This window comes from Gymnoscopelus microlampas (genome assembly GCF_963454915.1).
Source record: "Gymnoscopelus microlampas genome assembly, chromosome: 12".
Taxonomy (NCBI): Eukaryota; Metazoa; Chordata; class Actinopteri; order Myctophiformes; family Myctophidae; genus Gymnoscopelus; species Gymnoscopelus microlampas.
The window spans coordinates 5,175,958-5,200,064 of record NC_139949.1 but is presented as its reverse complement, the minus strand read 5'-3'; the positions used below and the strand labels follow the sequence as shown (position 1 = coordinate 5,200,064).

At 43.2% G+C, this 24,107-nt stretch overlaps 1 protein-coding gene across 5 annotated transcripts in view; it reads right to left on the bottom strand.

The window, feature by feature from the left end:
* Positions 1-24,107, bottom strand: part of LOC311056921 (polypeptide N-acetylgalactosaminyltransferase 10-like) — a 527,855-nt gene that overhangs the window by 485,523 nt on the left and 18,225 nt on the right. For all 5 annotated transcript variants that reach the window (XR_014601926.1, XR_014601927.1, XR_014601928.1 and 2 more), the window contains exons 2-3: positions 9,795-9,897; positions 4,998-5,136 (exon numbers count right to left, since the gene is read on the bottom strand). Coding sequence is in view for 1 of the 5 variants with exons in the window: in XM_084073771.1 (XP_083929897.1) it covers positions 4,998-5,136; positions 9,795-9,897 (242 nt within the window). In the remaining 4 variants the exon portion in view is untranslated. The remainder of the gene's footprint in view (positions 1-4,997; positions 5,137-9,794; positions 9,898-24,107) is intronic.

Sequence of the window (24,107 nt, the reverse complement as noted above, 5' to 3'; positions counted from 1 at the left end):
TGTCAGCGTCAGGACGCATATCGCCACGGACCAGACCACTCTCACCAACCAAACCCGGGATACTTGGACGGGATACTGCAACAATTAGTCACAACTAGTCAACAACTAGTCAATATCCAAATACTAGCCTCTCTCCCTCCTAGGACAATGAGTACATTTCGTGGTGACCCCTTGAAGTTCACAGGTTGGCTCAAAGACTTCGCTATGAATATTGCGGATATAACAGACCGAGACGATATAAAACTAGGCTACCTGCAACAGTATACCTCAGGAAGAGCACAAGAGATTGTGACCTCCTGCCGAACAGCACCCCTCGCTGACATAGGATATAGGAGTGCTATGAACCAGCTAAAAAAGGAATTTGGTTCCGCACACGTGATCGCTAAGGCAGTAAAGGACACAGCTAGGAAACAGTCCTACGTGAAAGAAGGAGACCACAAGGCTCTACGTGACTTCTCATCTTTCATAAATCAGTGCCGCGGTAATCTGAATACCGACCCAGCGTACCAAACCTTGGATATGCATGACATCCTAGGACTGTTTGTCAAAAGACTACCAGAGTCCGTCATCAGCGAATGGAGAAAGGAGGCGTACAAATACAAACAGAGATATGGCGCAGAAGCAGAACTCGACCAATTTGCAGACTTTGTAAGGGACACAGTCGAAATAAGGAGCTCCTATCGCTACGACAGCACGCCTAGTGATACAAGTACTAGACAGAGCAAACATAGCCCACACCAGGAATAGATATGGTAATAGCAGATCATACGACTCTAGGAGCAGGCAACCCCCGCAGGGCGAACGGCCCAACTATAAGCCAAGGACTAGTCAGATACTAGATAACACTCAAACAAACTCAAACACCAGAAGGTTCGGAACCGAGTCATCAGTGGAAGAGCGTAAGGAAGAATGCCACTTCTGTGCCTTAGCACACTCCATAAACCACTGCCGGAAACTCGAGTCCCTCACCGTGGAGGAGAAGAAGGGATGGTTATCACCTACAGGTAGATGTTGCAAATGCACCCGTGTCCACCAAGGGCCAAACTGTACACTGAGATCTAAGTGTCAAATATGTCAAGGACAACATCTTGATAACCTACACGATATCAACACCGTTCCAGTTCCAAGCTATCACAAGACACCTGTACCAAGGCCAACCATAATTGAGTCTAACGAAGACACAGGAAAACTATACTTCGACTGCCCAACAGACCCTATCAGTCAAGTGCTGCACCAAGTAGATGATAATCTACAAGATGCAAAGACCAAGACTGCTGTGACTCGGATACCCCAGCCGATGCACGGGGCGGCTTACGAGTCAACAGAAAGCCCCCCAGATGCACTACATAGCGCGACGACAGATGAACTGAACCCATCCCCCACACCCACCAGTGTACCGAATTTAGGACAACAGATTGAGCCACCTACTATGGGACCTTATAATTCCTCTGGACAACATGATCAGAACCTTGACATGCCAATGTCCACATCCTTGCAAGAGGTACTCATTACCAATGATGACAATTTGTTTCATCCGGACCCCACCATACAGGGCCCAGTACAGCCTGATCCAGCCGACACCACCCAGTCACCTCCACTTGTGATGGCTATCACCCAGGTGTCAGCTGAACCTGCAGAGGGTGCTGATGTAACCGTGGATAAGCAGGATGACGGTCTGTTTCTAGACAACCCGGTCATGCCAGACTCGGAGATACAAAGCCAAGACGTCGCTCATCCAGGTGAGTCCCAGGTTCTACACGAGGCGGCCGACAGTAAAGCGGATAACGGTGACTGTTATATAATAGAACAGTGTCACGACCAGGAGAACCGCCCTCCATCTGAAACACTAACTCAACAAGCCGATTCTGGAGCCCAACACACCCACGACAGTGACGCATTGGACCAATACCAGCAACCACCAACGCCAACGAATATTCAAACAGGGACAACCCACGACGATCCCCTGCCAGAAGCTAAACATGATGAGTCACTGCCCATAGGAGACTGTGAAAGGATAACTGCTGGCGAGACACTACCCCCAGAAACTAACCCATGCGGTCAGATCGAGGAGACCAGCGACTACACGCAGACTATAATCTCGCCTAGTTTAGTTACCTCAAAGACATTTCAGACTGCATTTAACCCACATGCGGAAGTGACCGGTAGGTCTCCAGAAGAGCCTACAAACATATCGAACAAGCTAGATAATAGCTCACAACAGAGCAACAGAGCAGGAATGGACCTTGCGAGGTCCACTTGTCAAGCGGCTTGTATCAACACTTGACTCCACAACAATTCCCTTTCGGCATCCCCTATGCCGAGCTCATATTACAGCTCACAGTACAGTGCCTCCGGAATAACCGAAAGGGATGGCACGATCCGCGACTACAAGAAGCCCTGTTCCCTTCTTGGGGATCTTGGGGAAATGATCTCCCAGAGTCCCCAAGAACATCACCCCAAGAATACCGCACAAATCACTGCAACCAGGTTGCATTCTAACTACAACTACCCAATAATAAAGATCCTGGACATAGGAACCACTATCCTTGGTCTTGGTACCCTTATTACCTATGTTACCCTTAGGGTCACTGCCTGTTACACCAGTTCTGTTCGGGTGAGTCCATTCTGGATTATCTTCAGACTAGCTCCCCCACAGTGACAATTACACTGGTACTACCACCACGTTGCTTGATATTCGTAAGCCTACAACTTACAAGTACAGTTAACCCTCGCAGTTAGAACACAAGGCGACCCGTACGTACGAACACCGAGGGTAACAGCACGAGGCGCCAGGACAGAAACTGTCATAGATACAGATACCTACCGGAAGCCGAGTTAATGGTCTTAAAGCAAGTCTAACTAGACCGTTTCCCGGAGGAACTAGTAACCATCAAGGCGGGCAAAGATTTAATAAAGGTTCACATATGCTTCAATCCTACCGCAGCACCTCACATGGGTGGCTCACGAGAAGGGACGACGGTGAGGTCATCCCCCAGAACCACCCTAAGAGACCAGATAGCAACTCACGAAGTACTAGAAACGACTCTAGCCGAAGTGAAGGTAAAATCAATCCGAAACTACTAGGTTACGTATCCTTAGACGTCGCAGATGCAGACCCGATCTCACCATACTTTCTGCTAAATGGAAGAAGTGATCTGAGTTACTCAGATGTAAGAGATGGAAGTACTCCCAGATCATCGCTGACCGATTCTGGAGGAGCTCTATGAAGAACTACCTACAGACCCTCCAAGTGCGAAACAAATGGCAAACGGAGAAGGAAAACATCAGCGTTGCGCCTAAAGTCCTAATCCTCCTTAGACCAACAGCTCCCTAGAGCCCCATAACCCCTAGGGACCGAGAAGGACATAATACTAGGAAGAGATGACCGAGCGAGAAGTGCCATGGTACGAGTAAAGGAGAAACCCTATACACGATGGTTAAGCTTATCCTAATTCCCAACTACCCCCAGATATAGAGGAAGAATTTGATAAAATCAGATCCAATAGGAGCAAATTTACACTACTAAATTTGGAGGCGGCAGTGTTACGGAGATGTCCCTATACGGGCACCTCCTGAATAGAATTATATGGATGACGAATGAAACGGTTATGCCCTAGGGCCGTCCTTATATGGCGAGTACAAACCGCCACTATATAAGGCTGAGCCCATGACGGATAAGGCAGTCTAGAGATATTTCAGTTCAGTAAGAATATTATTGGACAGGTAATTGGCCTTACAACCCAATTACCCATAGTAATAAGACTCAATACCGACATAGGTTACTAGGGCCCCCCTCGCAGAGGATAACCGAGCTCCTTGCGAAGACCCCCATTCGAGGATACCGCCCTGATCAGTGGAGCCCTGGACATTCTGCTACCAGCTCTCCAAACCCTTTGAACTAGTCACTACAAACTTAGTTCCCCCCAACAGCAATGTAGATACTGGTATTCTGTTACGTAATTAAGTAGAAGTCCCATATTCAAAATGTACTTGAGTAAAAGTACAAAAGTATCTGCATCAAAATATACTTAATGTACCAAAAGTAGAAAGTACTCATTGTGCAGAATGTCCCATTTCACGAGTTCAAAATGCATACAAAATCTTTTGAAAATAGCCAATCTACAAGCTCACAATTTTCAAATACATAAATACATTTTGAAATAATGATATACAGGGCTGAAGTGGTTAATGTATGTTTTGTGATAATAATCTAAATCTACAAAATAACTAGTAACTAAAGCTGTCAAATAATAGCAGTGGAGTAAAAGTACAATACTTTAGTGGGGTAGAAGTAACAATATTGATAATTGTAAATACTGAAGAAAGTAAACAATACCTAAACATTGCACAGTATTTGAGTAAATGTACTTGGTTACTTTCCACCACTGGCCATAGCTGAATGGATAGAGAGGCCATTTGGGAAACAAGAAGGTCCCCGGGTCACATCCCGGCTATATGTGTCGAAGTGTCCCTGAGCAAGACACACACAAAGGTCTCTCTTTCCCATGTTTCCCTTAGGTGTTGGTCATTAAATAAAGCTGTTAATGTGAGGTGGAAGGTTCATTATCTGGTGTTCTCTGATAAGACAGAGAGACACTCCAGATAAGAGAATAATATTTTTGTTAATTATTAACAGCTGTGAGCTTGCCGTGTACACAGTGTAATATGCATATCTTGACACATAACTTGCTGTTCAAACATTTTAACACATTGTAGTTTGTCTGTGGCTGTTTGACTGTCTGTTTTCATTTGTATTGTTTTACCAAAGTTCAACCTGCATAAGTATTTTAAGTCTTTTGGCACTTTTTGTCTCACATTAACTGCTGGGCTGTTTCTTACAACCAAGCAAAAAGGTGTGGTTTGAACACACACACACACACACACACACACACACACACACACACACACACACACACACACACACACACACACACACACACACACACACACACACACACACACACACACACACACACACACAGTGTGAGGACACTCACTTTGGGTGTCTGATGTCTGGCAGAGAGCGGTTGAGGGAGATCCTGTCACTGACGTAGATGTTAAAGCCATTCTCTCTGTAGGCCTGATCCACCCTGTCAGCCTCGCTCAGAGGAAACGCCTTGCCCTGCTCACCATTACCTGTTACACACACACCCCCACACACATTTTTTTTAAACATTTTTTTAAATGTATTCATGTCCACATAAAGGAGAGCATACAGAGACACACATATTAAAGGTACAGTTAAGGTTACATTCACAAAATCATGGCATCTTCATGATACAATAATCATGTCACTCTAGTACTCTAAGGGTATAAGTAACAGGGTCTCTGCCATATGTGGCGGCTGTCAAGTATAGCAGAGACAGCACAATACTTTGCCAGCCTTTTTGCCTCCTTTTTGGGGCATCCCAAGTTGTTGAAACCCTCCAACAACCAGTTTGAGGGTATGTCCTAGGGGGCTATCAAATATAAAACAAGACATGACTCAGTCATGTATACCAGCTTGCTTTCTTTTTTCTGTGTGTGTGTGTGTGTGTGTGTGTGTGTGTGTGTGTGTGTGTGTGTGTGTGTGTGTGTGTGTGTGTGTGTGTGTGTGTGTGTGTGTGTGTGTGTGTGTGTTTGCCGCGTATGCGCCGTGTATGCACGGCTTGTTTTCATAGACCTGTTGCTTATTTCTCTCGCAGAATCTGGCAACACTGCTAGGCCAGGACGGTCGCTACGCTGCTCGTATGCAGGGGTGTATAGTAACTAAGTACATTTACTCAAGTGTACTTGAGTGTTACTTAAATGTTGTCCTATATATTACTCTGTGTCACTGCGATTTGAACCGACGGCAGGCGTGCATAGTAGGCATAGAGGCGAGAGTCTAGTGACATAGCTTGGAAGGACGAGACCGCCCGTTCAGAGTATGGGAAAGTATCCCCATTGGCTTAACGGACAGCTAATGATTGAAAACATGTCACGAATATGTCGAACACATGGATGACTAGTAGGTCAGTCTCTTCTTAGACCAGCTTGCAAGCTGGTAAACAGATTGTCTGTGCCTATAGCCCAGCTCTGAGATGGTATGTAGGAGTGGTTGATATTTAATGACCTTGGTCATAAAAGCTTCCTCTAGGCTAGGGTCAAAGGTGCAGGTTATCTCTAATACAGACAGTTCTCTGGACTCTTCATCAACCACAACAACATCTGGTGTATTAGCTGTCAAAGATGTAAAGATTGTCTGGGTTATCACAGAGATGAAACATGGATGAAATGACACAGGAATGTTTGTATTCTCACTGAGGATGCATGCTATTTTGATATGCCCTTTGCTATGAGTTCCACTATTCTATCATGGCGTGCTACTGTATGTACATCCCATTGTCTGCATTACAGCCATTCACACACATCTATTCAATATGTCACAGACCTTGGGCCTCATATTTACAACACACATGTTACACGCCAATAAATGTGTGCACATGCACGTCACACACACACACACACACACACACACACACACACACACACACACACACACACACACACACACACACACACACACACACACACACACACACACACACACACACACACACACACACACACACAGTGTTCAGATGAAGTAGTAAAGACCCAGAATCAGTGAATACAGCACTTTAACCTTGAGGGAACATCTAACCATGGAGTCCTGATCCCAAAGCACAAACCAACACTAATTGGAATTGGACGACTTGTAGCTTTTTCTGCTCCAAGACAACTGTTAGTGGTTTCCAGTTTGTGTACACAGGAGGATTTAAATCCGCCTGGTGAGTCCTCAGGGACATCAGATTAAATTGTTGTCATGTTATGCTTTTATTTCAGAGGAGTCAGTGTAGAGAGACAGGAAACCAAGGGCAGAGAGAGGAGAGACATGTGAGACAAGATGGCTGGGGTTTGAACCCAGGTCCTGGTGTTCGCATTATGGTCTGTGCACTAACCTCAGGGAAACATTTCTGACATGAGGTTGTGGTTCATTTATAAATATGACTCTGAATAAGTTGAGGGGAAACGGCTGGTTGTCAGAGTAATTAAGTCCTATGAGATTAAGAGCAATTATAAAAGGCAGAGACATAGAGAGATGTGTGTCACTACTCATACAAGCAGTGACATGCCAGTGTGTGACTTCAGCACAATAAAGTGCAACCAAATAACATTAATCTAAATAACTACTTAACGGAGTAGTTCACCCAAAAAAAATACTCTTTTCTATCAATTAAACACCCCATGAAGCCTTGAATTGGAGATGGAGATTTTATAGTTTTTGTCACATTGCTAAGCCAATAATTTGATGACCGGTGGAGTTGACTCAAAGAGTCTTGCAGAGTCTTCATGGGGTGTGTAATTGATAGAAAATAAGTCATTTTTGGGGTGAACTACGCCTTTAACATAAGAAGCCTTAGCAGTAGCAACATCAGCCTAACACAATAAAGGGAAAAAAAACAATATTTGAATGTGCAAATAAGGCATAAGCATTAATGAGCAGATACCCAGTGTATAAACTATAAACTATAGCAGTGGTTTCTGCGTCTACTTGTGTGATTTCATTACACTTCATTATGTTGTGCAAACTAAGTGCTGCAGGGTTTGAAACTATGATTAATTGTATTTTGCTATGTTGGAACAAATGACCTTCACAAACATTTAAAAATGATGACTTCAGAGAAGGTGCAGGTGAATATACGTGTCTGTGTGTGTGTGTGTGTGTGTGTGTGTGTGTGTGTGTGTGTGTGTGTGTGTGTGTGTGTGTGTGTGTGTGTGTGTGTGTGTGTGCGTGCGTGTGTGTGTGTGTGCGGGAATTCCACTCTGAACCACATTTCTCCTTGCATGATACAGTGAGATAACTAAGCTGAAAGCATGGCTGCTGTGTGGCACACATCTGTAATTCTGACTGTAGAAGAAGAGGGGGTTCCAAATGGACCCTTACAGGTATGTAACTCTGCGAGTGTACACATGGAACCAAGTGGACCCGTAAGGGTTATTGGTGGTCCTTGAAAATTTGACGTTTGAGAACCACTGGTAGTGTAATATTATAGTAGACATGAAGTCCACATACCAGCTTTGACAGTGTGATGAAACCGGTTCTGAAAACCGGTCACATCATAAGTGTTTCGGTGTACTAACACAAGGAAAGCTAACGGGCCGGACGAGTGCAGTGCTTTTCTCCTCAAAAACGTTGCATCCGAGTTGGCTCCAGTGTGGCAACCAATATTTCAAACCTCTTTAGACACACACACAATTCCTCTGTTTTGGAAAACCTCACACATAAAACCATTACCCAAAATCCAATGTCCAAAAGAACATAAGGATTATAGACCAATAGCATGATTACTTCAGTGATCATGAAATCACTGGAAAGAATACTGTTGCAACATCTTGTGAGTATAACTAAAGACAAATTTGATCCCTGTCAGTTTGCTTATAAGAAAGGTTGCGGTACCGAGGATGCGGTTGTCACACTGGTCCACTGCATTACAAAACACCTAGGTGAGTCTAATAAGAATCATACAAGGGTGCTGTGCTTAGACTTCTCTTCAGCTTTCAATACAATACAGTCTGATATTCTGGTGTCAAAGATGTTACAGTTGGAACTGAATCCATACTTATTTCACTGGTATGCTTCTTTCCTTACTAACAGAGTACAGAGGGTGAAAGTGAACAGAACCCTCTCCTCAGCATTAACTACTAATGTTGGTGCTCCCCAGGGTTGTGTAAGCTCAACTGTACTTTTCACCCTTTATACTGACAGACTCTGTCGTACTGAAGAATGTCTGTCTGAATGTCGCACTGACACACCAGACCAATACATTCTAAAGTACTCTGATGATACAGTTTTGATTTCTCTCTTAGTTCCAGTGATCCTGGACTGCACCAACAGATAAGGTGGTGGAGTGGAGTGATAACAACGCTCTTAAGTTATCATTAACACAAAAAAGACAGAAGAGATTGTTTTTGGTGCACCACTGGAGACACAGATCCTCCATTACTATTCATAGTGAACAGATCAACCAGGTATGTTCGTATACATACCTAGGAGTAGTAATAGACCATCTTTTGTCATGGAATGACCAAATTGAATCCGTGGGTAAGAAGACAAAGCAAATAATCTATTTCCTTCGCCGTCTAAGATCTTTTGGTGATAGTAGACAGATTCTTCTTTTGTTTTTCACTTCTGTTATTATGAGTGTTCTTCAGTACTGTAGTACCACCTGGTATGGATGTCTGTCTGTAGCCTTAAAGTCACAACTGCTGCAGCAACTGAACAGTTGTTCAAAGATTGTTGGACAACCACTTCAGAGGCTCTATACATCTACGCATAATAACAGTAGCCTATGTTAAGGTTGGCAAGGTATACCACTTCAAACACTAGCCATGTTTTGTATAGAGAATATAGGTTGCTGCCTTCAGGAAGGAGATAAGGTGTTCCAACATACAATAAGGTCAAACTGAAGAGGTCCTTTGTCCATCAGACGACATTGAGGCTTAATCAAGAGTTTTAGGCCAGGGGTAGGCTGAGTGGTGGACATTGGTCTCATCTTTATATGTCTTTATGTATGTTTTTTGAGTCATGTCAAATGTGTGTACTGTTTATGTGTTGCATACATGGCTGCTGGGTCGCAAGACAAATTTCAGTGTGAACTGACAATAAAGTATTATTGTATCGTATCGTATCCGGTTCCTCCGATTCCTCCGGTTCCGGATCCCAACCCTATACATTACCCCACCCTCATGTGATTGCTCAGTTCATAGTTTGCTCCACCCTATGGACCTACCAGAGCGCGAGGCGTCTCTCCTGATTGCTTCGTAGTCGTGCCAGTCTTTCCTCTTGACTCCATCCAGACCCACCTGTCCTTCCTTCACCACACGGTTCAACCCCTGTAAAACACACGCACACGCACACACACACACAGACACAAAAAATGTAATGTCAAATTCAACATTTATGCATACACAACCTTCCTTCTTCACACAGTTCAAACCCTGTCTCACACAAACACAATGTAAAGGTCACATATGTATGTATGTATGTCATTCACCAGGCTGTGTGACTCAGCGACATCAGGGATCATCAGGGATATCCATGGATATAAAAGGGACAGACAGACAGACAGACAGACAGACAGACAGCAGAGCATGTGAGCGGAGCGGAGCGCGAGCGGAGCGGTGAGCGGAGCGACGCGATTTTGACGTGAGCGCGGAGCTGGTTATAAAAAGGTTGGAGCGCTACTCAGAGCGAGGACCGCCTCCCGCTCCAGGCCGCCCTCGCGGGGGCCGCGCACCGAATGTTTGAGCATGCCCGGTCGCACGGACTCAGAGACACACAGACATCCGCAGTGCACAGCGCACCGAGATGTCATTAGAATTTCTACTTTCTTTTCTTTTTTTTTTACTGTTGAGCGACCCGGTTTGAGCGGAGCGTGGAGCGAGATTTGCGCAAATCAACGTGAGCGAGGAGCGACGGGGAGCGGAGCGCGGGGGGGTTTAACATGAGCGAATAGCGAGCGGCATTTCAGCCCCCTGGAGCGCGGAGCGGCATTTTCACCCGCTCCGCTCCGCTCACATGCTCTGACAGACAGACAGACAGACAATACAGAGATTTGCAGATTCATAGATATTTCTGGACTACCGCCGATCCGACTGACTTCCTGTCTGGAGACATGTGGGAGACACAGAGTTATATAGCGCTTTTATCCGAGACGCTTTACATGGATTGTGCATTACATTCACCCATTCATACACCGATGGCGGAGGAAACCATGCAAGGCACCAACCTGCTCATCGGGAGCAATTACGGGTTCAGCGTCTTGCTCAAGGACACTTCGACACTAACTCCGGGGGAGCCCGGGATTGAACTGGGAACCATCCGGCCGCACTGCCAGCCAATCTACCCCTGAGCCACTGCCGCATGAAGAGAGTCTGGACCCTTTTCCATCAAAAACAACTTTGGTTCTGGAACTGGTTCCGTTCTAGATTATTGGATTCTTAGTGCTTTCACGGAACCGGACGCGAACCTGCCCACGTTTTAAGCAGAAGAACCATTGTAATACGGGGCGGTATAGCTGAATGGTTAGAGAGCTGGCCTGGGGAGCAGGAGTCCCCAGTTGTCCCAGGTTAGATTCCAGGCCTGGCCAGCAATGTGTTGAATATGACTGGTCCAAGTATCCATTTATCCATCGCCAAAGGCAGGTAGTTACAGTTTTCTTTTTTATGATGATTTTTAGCGGTGCCAGCCGCTCTACTCTTGACTATGTCCGTCCGTATGTCCGTTTGTCCGTTTGTCCGTTATGTCCGTTTGAGCCCGGATGTCCGTTTGAGCACGGGCTTTAAACAGCTATAACTCCAGTTGGCAGCATGTGGACTTACACCACCAATTGGGACGAGCATTGATTGCTGAAGCCCCGCCCCGCCCTATTATAGCGCCACCAGGAGGCCACTGGCTTTAAACAGCGCTTTACACAGCTATAACTCCAGTTCGCAGCATGCCAGCAAGTCCAAATTTGGTATGTGGACTTAGACCACCAATAGGGACGAGCATTGATTGCTGAAGCCCCGCCCCGCCCTATTATAGCGCCACCAGGAGGCCACTGGCTTTAAACAGCTATAACTCCAGTTTGCAGCATATGCCACCAAGTCCAACTAATACCACCAATAGGGACCAACTGTAATTACATAAGCCCCGCCCCCTCTGCCTTCCCATTGGCTGGGCTTTAAACAGCCATAACTCCAGTTCACAGCATGCTACTGAGTACAAATTTGGTACGTGGACTCAGACCACCAATAGGGACGAACTGAAATGTAGTAAGCCCCGCCCCCTCTGTCTTCCTATTGGCTGGGCTTTAAACAGCCATAAATCCACTTTGCAGCATGCTACCAAATACACATTTACCACGTGAACTTAGACCACCAATAGGGACAATCTTTAATTGCTGAAGCCCCGCCCCCTCTGTATTGTCATTGGCTGGGCTACAAACAGCCATAACTCCAGTTAGCAGCATGCCACCCAGTCCGAATTTGGTTTGTGGATTTACACCACCAATAGGGACGAGCATTAATTGCTGAAGCCCCGCCCCGCCCTATTATAGCGCCACCAGGAGGCCACTCATCAAAGGCACCGCTTCCTTCACACAGGGTGCGATTTTCTTTAACTTTTACCATTGTTTATATAACATTTGCATCTTCCAACCTGTAGAATAGTGACATGCTTTCTTTGGCTCCCAGTTTAGGGCAAAAAAAAGTATTTTTTGGTTCCAGTTCCGAACCAACTTTGAGGGTTCTGAACCAATTCATTTTCTTCTTAACTGGTTCAGAATTAGGCGGGAAAAAAGAACAGAACCGGTTCAACCCAGTGGAAAAGGCTTGTTCCACAAAACCTATCTACCTACTTGTTGTTAACTAGTTGTACGAACTCTTGTTTTATTGTTGTATTGTTTTATTGGATCTTGTTTAGTCGATAGCCTACACTTATTTGTTTTAGCTTGTGCTCATTTGATTTTGCTAATTTGTCTCATCTGTTTAAGAAAGTAGGTAGCTGATATATATATTGCACTTTTACCTTAGCGCTAGGTATACTCTTGGTTGCTTGTTTTTGCAGGAAATGCACTTAAGACTTCTGGTGATTAGTAGTTTCGTTCCCTACCTATGTTGAATGCACTTATTGTAAGTCGCTTTGGATAAAAGCGTCTGCTAAATGACTGTAATGTAATGTAATGTAATGTAATGTAATGTAATGTAATGTAATGTAATGTAATGTATGTATCTATCTATCTATCTCACCACAGTATCCAACTACACCATCACACCTCACATAACGCTCTAGATACTGTGCAGCCTTATTTTTGACACCTTGCCAGACGTTTGTCTTCTGCTAAAATAATGCCAGTGTTTGTTAGTAACAGAAAGGACTCCAGCTGGTAACAGGAGATTATCAGACACAGTACAACAGCTCCATCAGCATCCACAACAATAGCAAAAGCCCAGCCTAGCAGAAATGTATGACACAAATGGAGCTGTGATAGATTTACAAAACAATACGGTACAACATGAATGAGATTCAGTATGAATCACGGGCAGTTCTGGAATGAGGCTCGAAAAACACCATAATTGTATCAACAGTAACCAACAAATACTATACTATAAAAACTGGTCAAACATTGGCCACATTGTCAAATAATATGAGAAAGAGGCAAACGTTTTGAAAATAGCAGATGCACAACGCCTTGTGTGAGCTTGCTGTTTTCACAAAATGTAGGGAGAGAGGGGGAGAGAGAGAGAGGGAGGGAGACAGAGAGACAGAGAGGGAGACAGGGAGACAGAGAGACAGAGAGAGAGATGAGAGAGAGAGGGGGAGAGAGAGAGAGAGAGAGAGAGAGAGAGGGGGGAGAGGGAGAGAGAGAGAGAGAAAGAGAGAAAGAGAGAGAGTAAAGAGCTCCATTTGACCTGTGTGAGTGATGCTTAATTAACACATTGTCCCTGTGGCGATGAACAGCAAGCAGTCACATGAGGCAAGTGTGTGTGTGTGTGTGTGTGTGTGTGTGTGTGTGTGTGTGTGTGTGTGTGTGTGTGTGTGTGTGTGTGTGTGTGTGTGTGTGTGTGTGTGTGTGTGTGTGTGTGTGTGTGTGTGTGTTGCATTTCTATATGGCCTTGATCCAAAGAGAGCCTTGATCCAAAGCTCTTCACAGTGTGCATTACATTCACACACACATTCACACAGTGATAGTGGAGGAAACCATGTAAGACACCAACCAGGAGCAGTTCAGTTCAGTGTCTTGCTCAAGGGCACTTCAACACAAAGGCAGGAGGAGCCGGGAATCTAACCGGATGTGTCTAAACACTGATGCTTACCTTCTGTGTTTCAGACCATGAACAATAATATGAAATATAGCTGCAAGCAGCGATAATACGGGGCCAGGAGAGAGAAAGAGAAATGATAATTCCTTTAACAGGTCAGTTCATGAAAGTCCTTGCGGTCTTGTTTCCAATGAGGGCCTGTGAGCAATTAGGGGTTAAGAGTCTTGCTCAGGGACAAATTTCATGTCATCGACACATTTGCTGACCTCGCCTGGAATCGTACCTGGGGCAACCAGAGCCTCTGGCTCCCTAGGCGGGCTCACTAGAGCGAGAGAGAGAGAGAGAGAGAGAGAGAGAGAGAGAGAGAGAGAGAGAGAGAAAGAAACGGAATAGATTGAAGATAGAAACGGAATAGATCGAAGAGACAGAGAGAGAGACATGGAAACGGAATAGATTGAAGAGAAAGACATGGAAACGGAATAGATTGAAGAGAGAGAGAGAGAGCCATGGAAACGGAATAGATTGAGTCATGTTTTTTGCAATTCAACTTAAATGAGTGTGCATCAAGTGAGGCTCGAACCAGCAACCTTGTGGTCGTGAGGCACTCTTAGGTAGCTGCAACACTACCTATAGTGCTATAGCTTTGTCCAGGCTGATATTGTCTGTTGAGGATCACAAACTCTTGCCTTCTGTCATGACCCAAGCCCCTGTTTCACTAACACTAAGATCACTCGTTCACAAACCATTTACCAATTAAGAAATTGTACATCTCCTCAGAAGCAAAACTAGTGAAAGTAGCCGATCTACAAGCTCACAAACCATTAAAAGTTGTCAGATTGTACATCGGCTATTTTCACAATGAAGTATGTTATACATTGAAAAAACATACTCTCATTGCTATCTGAAAAGTTGTGAGATTGTAGATCAGCTGTATGTAAAAAACACTCAATTAAGTATTTCATGTTATCTTTCACAATTGCAGATGTATTCATTGATAGTCATGTTGTGTGAAATGCAACTTAGATGAAGTCTGCACCAAGTGAGGCTTGAACTGGTGACCTTCAGGTTGTGGGGCACACATTTAAGCGAGAAGCCACCAACAGACAAGAACCTGTGAAAAAGGAGATCACACAGATCATACAGTTTCACGCAAATAGCTGAAAAATCCTGGGTTTAAGTGTTTTTCAAACTGCTCAAGATTGCGGACAATCTAAGGTCGGTGCTTACTGGTCAACGTGATAGATGTGTTCCTCATTAGTCAAGGCACATGTGTAAGCAGGTCTAATGGCTGTCGGCCAAACGAGGCATGACTTTTGCCTGTTTAAAGTTTCAATTTTCAAAAAATTGCTATAGCGCCCCCGTTTGACCAATTGGAGTAAGATTGGTTTCAGTGATATTTGGAATGGCCCTTTACATTTCTGCAAAGTTTCAAAGAATGGTAAGTCTGCATGTATGTGTTAGGGGCAGATGAATAATTGTCATAAAACTGCAATATTCATTGGCTCATTAAAGCTTCATTTTTTCACTTATGGAAGATATTTTGCAAACGTTTTTTGGTATAGGTCCAAAGTTCATGTGTAAAAAGTTTCGTGCAGATTACTCAAAAATCCCAGGAGGAGATAGGTTTTAACTGTTTTTCATATAATTCAAAATGGTGGGAGATCTAAAGGTCAGAGGTCAAAAGTCAGAGTGTGAAAGTTGTTCAGCATGAGGAGACGCATGTGTGCATCGAAGTTTCATGGCTGTAGGTGAAACAGGGCATGAGTTGTACCTGTTCAAAGTTGTCATTTTCAACTGAGTGCTATAGCGCCACCTTTTGACGAAAGATTGTGAGATTTATTTTTTTATTTATTTTTCATGACCATCTATCATATGGCCGAGTTTCATAAAAAGCGACTGCACGGTTCAGCCAGAACTGGCAAAAACGGCAGAAGAAGAAGAAGAAATGGAATAATGCCAATAACAATATGGGTCCATGCTGGAAGCCTGGCCCCATAATGAAAAGAACACGTTGCATGTGGATGCACACACACACACACACACACACACACACACACACACACACACACACACACACACACACACACACACACACACACACACACACACACACACACACACACACACACACACACACACACACACACACACACACACACACACACACACACACACACACACACAGCTGTAATCACTAATCAATCAGCATGGCTGTCAGTCAGTCAGTCAGTCAGTCAGTCAGGTCCATTGACCTGCAGGGCTTTATTAAAGCAGGGATTAGGAGCTTACATCTGGCTGCAGCTGTAAGCTCCAACGTCACAGGATGGAACAGATAGACAGGACAGGACAGGACAGACAGACAGACAGACAGGAGAGGACAGAGAGACAGACAGATGACACAGGTTTATCCCAAGCTAACCTTTGCTACGTGTATATATATAACTATTTCTGACAGCAATGGCACACAATTTGTATGGTTTTATAGGCAAATGTTTTCTAAGTTGCAATGTAATGTCTTTATTCCCTTTTAATTGTGCATCAATTATTTGGTTTGACTGTTTTGCATTGTAAATATACTAGAGGTTCGGGCAGCTACACGGCCCTCATCTAGTAGCCTAGAATATAGGCTGTATACTATTATTCCTCAAATACAAACCCCTCAGGTACACAGGTACAGTGGCTTGCTCTGCATTGGCCTGATTGGGCATCATTGTGTTTTACTATGCTGGTGGGTTATGATAAGATATAGTATAATGTTCATTTGGGTAAATGGCTATTTTGCATGTTAGGGATGATGTACTAAGGGTTCTGAAACAGCCCATAATAAATACATAAATAATAATAATAATAATAATAATAATAATAATAATCATAATAATTGTCTCATCTGTTTATGAAAGTAGGAATGCTGATATATTGCACTTTTACTTTAGCGCTAGGTATACTCTTGGCTGCTTGTTTTAGAAGAGAATGCACTTAATGCTTCTGGTGATTAGTAGTTTCGTTCCCCACCTATGTTGAATGCACTTATTGTAAGTCGCTTTGGATAAAAGCGTCTGCTAAATGACTGACTGTAATGTAATAAGAGAGAGGGACAACAGCATGAAGAGGAGAGCGTTCTCATCTGTATGATCATGGTGTCATCTGTGGGAACTTTATTTGTTGCTTTATGGAAATATTATTTGCTCAAGGCCTGTTATTAGATTACATGGATTTAGTTGGAGCTACAGTATATGGCAGCGAGCACACACGCGCGCACACACACACACACACACACACACACACACACACACACACACACACACACACACACACACACACACACACACACACACACACACACACACACACACACACACACACACACACGTCCGGTGCGCGCTGCTCCGTTAGCAGCTGTTAGCAGGCACGGTGTCGGGGATGTGCCCTCTCTCCCAGGCTAGTCCCAGCTATGTGTGCTAATAACAGAATATGTGTGTACGCACACATGCACTCTGTGCGCTGGAGCAGTCCAGGGCAACAATATGAGTGACGTCAAAATGGCCTCGATAGGTAACCAATTGTGGTGTAACTGCATGTCCGCAGTACAAGTGTTACTGGCAGAACAGAAAAACAGTTATCCGATGGAAATGTCAATATCCCACTCACACACATACAAACCTCCCTCTGTGATACAAACTCTCCAGGAAAAAAAGAAAACCATTAATAATCAAGTTTATTTTCCACATACAAGGTGTTCCATTAATGTTACTCTAAGTGAAGCATCAGTGTTTTAGACACATCCGGTTTGATTCCCGGCTCCTCCTGCCTTTGTGTTGAAGTGCCCTTGAGCAAGACACTGAACTGAACTGCTACTGGTTGGTGTCTTACATGGTTTCCTCCACTATCACTGTGTGAATGTGTGTGTGAATGAGAGTGAATGTAATGCACACTGTGAAGAGCTTTGGATCAAGGCCATAGAAATACACCACACACACACACTTGCCTCATGTGACTGCTTGCTGTTCATCGCCACAGGGACAATGTGCTAATTAAGCATCATTCACACAGGTCAAATTCTCAAATATAGATTAGTTTAGCTGCTGTTTTCCATCCATTTATAAATCCTGACCATTGTTAGACAGAGATCTCTGATCTCTATCTCTGATAACCAACTGACCGACAAATCCCCCGTCGATAGTGGCGATGAAAACAAAACATAACAAAGAAAAGAACAGTCAAATGTACGCATCAGCATCATCCAACATCCGACAGAATGAGCTGAAATATTGATGCTTTTAAATGGGAGCTAGCAGCCAGTTTGAATCATTTAACAGCCGAGGCAGCAGCACTGCTAATAAAGCTTTCCTTTTAGTCTGCGTGTCTCCCTTCAGGGAGAATCAAGACTTTATTAGCATTCTGCTAATGTAGCACTGCTGCTACGTACACACCTGTAGGTCACTGCCAGTGATGCCAGATTTTGCGAGAGAAATACGCAAAGGTTGGGCTTGCGGTCTATGACAACAAGCCCAAAAGAAGTGTCAAGGCCACATGAGCATTTTAAACCTACTGTATATCCATAGGCTATTTTCAAAACATATATTTGATAGGGTTAGGGTTAATATATGTATATTTAAAACATTTTTTTGGGGGGGGGGGGGTCCCTGCCTGGCCACAACATATTTTTCAGATGTGGTTCCACGGACAAATGCCTATGAAAATGTTTGAGAACCACTGGTTTAAACAACATTTAGGAAGGAAGCCAAAATAAGCTCCACCCGTTAGAAACAAGCCCAAAAAAAAACTGCAACCCTCTACCAATGTTTACAAGCGACTTTACAGAAACAACAACCCCCCAAAGTCACTTATAATGCTGACATGGCAACACTGCTCACTGTTTCTACATACACACCTGTAGGTCACTCATTTAGTGCCAAGTAAATAAAACAATAATTGCCCAGAGTGAAAAAACATGATCATTTTGAAATTAATGATAAAGTATGGTATGTTTCTAGGGTTTCCACTGGTTTTCCAATAGGCTCTATGCACAGCAGCCATATTGGAAAGAAATTGGGCCTCTTCTTACTTCCTTCACAGGTGTTACCAATGATACTAATGAAGGCTCTGTTCCATAGAGGCTGCTGTGCATAGAGCCTATTCACTCCCAATAGCAGATGTTTCCGGTAGCATTTCGGACTGGATATAGAAAGGATTTGAAATCGCTGAAAAACAGGCTTCAAAAAGGGTCTGTAGAAACCAATGACGTCACTTTGTCCATTCTTTTTTACAGTCTATGATCTCAGCTCACGTCCCTGTGTGAGGTCGACTGGTCAGGCAGTCAGTGCTGAGCTGAGCTGTTCAGCTCCTTCGCTCTTTCTGCACAGATCAATGGAGCAGCTTGGTTAAGGAGAGGAAATCAATGGAGCTGGTGGGGCAGAGCTTTTACCGTGCTGCTGGGAGGACATTCACACAACATTTGTTTCTCTGAGCGAACAATCAGGCATGAGGCCATAGTACCGGCTTCAACAGAAAATCAATTCAGAACCGGGTTATGATGAGGATAAAATGTTGACCGAGGCACGTTTTTTTCTCTTTCTTTTTAATAAATCATGATCAGGAGGCGTTTCATTGCCACGTGCCATGTTTTTACACAGGGTTGGCTTTGGTACACGGTGCAAAGCAGTGGTTGAAAGTAACTAAGTACATGTACTCAAGTATTGTACTTAACTACAAATGTAAGGCGTTTTTACTTTACTGGAGTATTTTAAATGTTCTGTACTTTTATTTTTACTCCACTACACCTCAGAGGAAAATATTGCACTTTTTACTCCACTACAATAATTGTAAAACTTTAGTTACTATTTACTTTGTAGATCTTTATTATTATTACAAAAACATGCATAAACCAATTCATCCCTATTTGTCTGTTTGACAATAGCCGATCTACAAGCTCACAAAGCGTCGCAAAGCAATGCGTTGTGAGCTTGTAGATTGGCTTTTTTCCTACTTTTCCTTTTAGTACTTTAAGCACATTTTGATGCCAATACTTTTATAATTTTACTCAAGTACATTTTGCATACATGACTTTTTCTTACTTTTTACTTAAGTAAAAAATGTGAGTACTTCGTCCACCACACAGTGCAAAGACACACTAGAGGTTAGTTAGACCGATTAACGTACAGGAGCACAGACATAGTGAATATGGACATACATTATAACTGCAGGCAATATCCACAGCTTACATTCAGGTAGTACTGTAGGTAGATGACTGAAATTCTTAAAATGTTAGAATAAATATACTTATAATGTAAAAAAGTAGAAAGAAAGAGAGAAAGAAAGAAAGAAAGAAAGAAAGAATGAAAGAAAGAAAGAAAGAAAGAAAAAAAGAAAGAAAGAAAAGTCATTACACTGAATGCAGATCACGGCCAAATGAGTCCAACATAATCATATATCAGGCTAGTGGTCTGTCCTTGCACAGCAAGCAGAATCAAACTAAATATTATTTATAGGATTTGTCAATCTGCTTAATCAGGTAGTCAAACATGGTAATACTGTAAATGCATCATAAATAAATGATTGAAGACACAATACAAAATACTGCTATGTCCAACTCTGAGGACAGAGTACAGCAACTTGCAATGGGCCTGCATGGTCTTCAAGATACTCAAGGGACCAGCGCCTTGTATACCAAACACCAGAGGGAGCTCCACTGATCTCATTCCCCCCAGATTCGGCGCAAACATGGGGATGAATTCATTCAGTGGTGGAAAAAGTACTCACATTACTTTACACCTTTTTACACCCTTTACACCACTGAAAAGGTGTGACTCCCTACCCTCCTTCAAAACCACCATAAAAGAGCACCTGTCTGCAATTTGCAACTGAAGTCTTCTAGCTTCTAGCATATAGTATGTATGTCTTTATATGTCTTCATGAATGTAATATATAGGACCACAATGGAAGCAAGCTCTCAGTGCTTTTTGTCTTATCCTTTTTGCATTATTGTATAACTGTACCTCTTTACTTTTTGCAACTGTTAATTAAGTATTCAATCAATCAAGCAAAAACTCAGAACAGTCTGCAGGGGAAGAAATTATGGTACTTCATCTTAAGCAGTTCAAGAAAATGCATGCACATCCACTAAACCGTTTCAACAGGTGTGTAGAATTAAAACAAGAACTGCTAATGAAGTAGATGAAAAAATCTGCACTGTTTTGAATGCTCCCCAGGGATTAGGGCTGTCACAATTATGTATATTATTAATTAAGTCTTACTTGACGATGAATTGTCGCTCCAATAATTGTGAATAACCATTTAATTGTGTTTCTGCTGTTGAACAATATGAATACAAATTAGATTTCTGTTTGGCTTTTAGGCTTTGTAACTAAAGTTGCACAGGCCTGACTTTATACTTAAAACGAATAACAGTAAAAAGTCAACTGCTTAATCAGCCGGCCAATTTATCGGTAGGTCTATTACCTTGCACCCCTCTCTAGAGTTTAAGTTGTATTGACATTGTGCTCAGTGTATACAAGTTCTGTGTACAAGAACAACTTGAACTTCTTCCAGAGAACACTTTCTCCTGCTCCATTGATCTTGTGTGCCAGTAGCAGATCTCTCCACTCAATGTTCTCACAAACTCAGTCACCAGAGAGACGTGTTAAACCTCTAGCTCAGTGATACTGCCTCACGTCTCCGTCCAAAAGCTTTTATCAACCATCGTTGACCTGACATTAGGTCAACAATGAAAAAAAAAAAAAAACTACATGAAAACAACCATGTGAACATTCTGTTAACAAACACACTTTTATTGATGCACAGAGGAGGTGACATGTTCTGGTCTGAACGGCAAGAGTTGTAGTTTGGAAGAGACACAAGCCAACTTCCAGGAGGTACAAAAGCCTCTGAAATCTCTCTCTAGTGAGCATTCATAAAACACAACCTATCTGTCTAGTGACCATTCATAAACACAACCTATCTGTGTAGTGACCATTCATAAACACAACCTATCTGTGTAGTGACCATTCATAAACACAACCTATCTGTGTAGTGACCATTCATAAACACAACCTATATGTCTAGTGACCATTAAACACACCTATATGTCTAGTGACCATTCATAAACACAATCTATCTGTCTAGTGACCATAAACACAACCTATCAGTCTAGTGACCATTCATAAACACAACCTATCGCTAGAAAGGGAAAACCTCCATATACCGCCGTATACAAATTCCACACAGCACATCGCGGTCACGATATCCAAGTATTCATTTATTTATGGTATCTGTTCCACTTCCAGCAGTGCTGCTGGGCCTGCTGTAATGCAGCCTAACACACAGCTTGAGCCAGAGAAGTATGACATTATTTTTTTTCAGTCCATATTTTATTTGTATTTATTTTTTTGGTTCGGGGACCGGTACCAAACCAAACTCATATTGGCTGTTCTACCTGCATTTAGTTCCTCCCAGAGGATGATGTGGGGAGAGAAGGACATAAATAAATGAAGTGGAACTTCAGCTCCTCTGAAGCGTTCATGTTAGTGACATCCAACAACACAGCTGAGCCAATTAAGAATGGTCTTTTAATTATGCCACATGTTTAATTTTTCAACTGTTTCACATTAACACCACTGTTACCACAACAACACACTGACATACAAACATAACATCGCCAGCTGTAGAGGCTCAGTCATTAACGTCATGCTGTTCATCCTCTTAAAGGAGTAGTACATAGTTCACCAAAAAATGACTTATTTTATCAGTTGCACTCCATGAAGCCTTGAATTCATGGAGGTGTTTTCATTTTTGACGCATCGCTAAGCCAATAATTTGATGACTGGAGACTCAAATGCAGGTCAATTGTCATCAAATTATTTACTTAGCAATGCGACAAGAACAAAAAAAAACTAAATGAATTCAAGGCTTCATGGGGTGTGTAATTGATAGAAAATAAGTCATTTTTGGGGGGAACTACTCCTTTAAGGATAAACTCATGTTTCACACTCACACAGTAGCTCCTCACAGATGCCTCTTAATCCTCTCTCTCCTTAAAGCAGGAATTAGAGACTTGGCACGACTGTCAACAATGGCGGACCGAGTTGAACTTCCAGTTCAAGTGAGGATAGAGGAGGTATAGGAAACATCAGGAAAGAGACTTGGCATCCAGCCCATGTGTGACTCTTCCCTCTGGTTTGATGTGACAGATCACAGAGCAACATGTCTGTCAATGAATCAATCAATCAATCAACTTTGTTGTCACAACACGGTTACAGGTAAAAGTGAGCCTTAGGAATCACTTTGTGGTTCCTCCATTACAGATCACAGAAGCAGCAACACATCGAATGATCAACAATATTGTGGTTTCTATCATGGCCAGTTTGCTACACAACACTAGCTTCCTCTCTGTCTCTTTCTCTCTTCAGTTGTTTTTGTTCTGTTCATCATTCCTGTTGGATTCAGTAGTTTTTGGGAGAGCAGCCAAACAAAGAGGAGTAGTAGTGAAACTAACCACCGTTTGACTTATTACCTGGCATGTAGCGCAAGACTGGAAATGCAACCACTCCGTCTCACACACACACACACACACACACACACACACACACACGCACACGCACACGCACACGCACACACACACACACACACACACACACACACACACACACACACACACACACACACACAAGTTCAGATAAGGACATTGTAAATGTCATGAACCTCCAGTGTGAGTTAGATGTTAGAAATCAAAGGCATCACATTTGCAATTCAAAAAGAAGAATGAATAAATAAGAGAGTGAATGAGTTTTCTCCAGAGAGAGATGGCTGTGTAATAACTGCTCAAAAAACTCAGTACAGTGCAGAGTTAAATATTACAATATGCCATCTCCATGACCAGGACTGGGTTTGATCAAAGCATATTTGACTCTTTTCAGCCTAATCAAATTCATTTATATATTCATACATTTTCCACTTTGAACACTGTGTCACTCATGTTTGGCATGAAGCAGGTTTCAGCCAGGTGTTGACAGATGCAGTTTTCTTTACATGAGGTGCTGGAAATCAACAGCCAAGATGGATTGTTCCAACCTAAAAGGCACACACACATTCTGCTCACATGGGCAAGGCACGCACGCGCACACACACACACACACACACACACACACACACACACACACACACACACACACACACACACACACACACACACACACACACACACACACACACACACACACACACACACACACACACACACACACACACACACACACACACACACACGGGGGGGGGGGGGGGGGTATGTTCAGAGGTGACTTTAC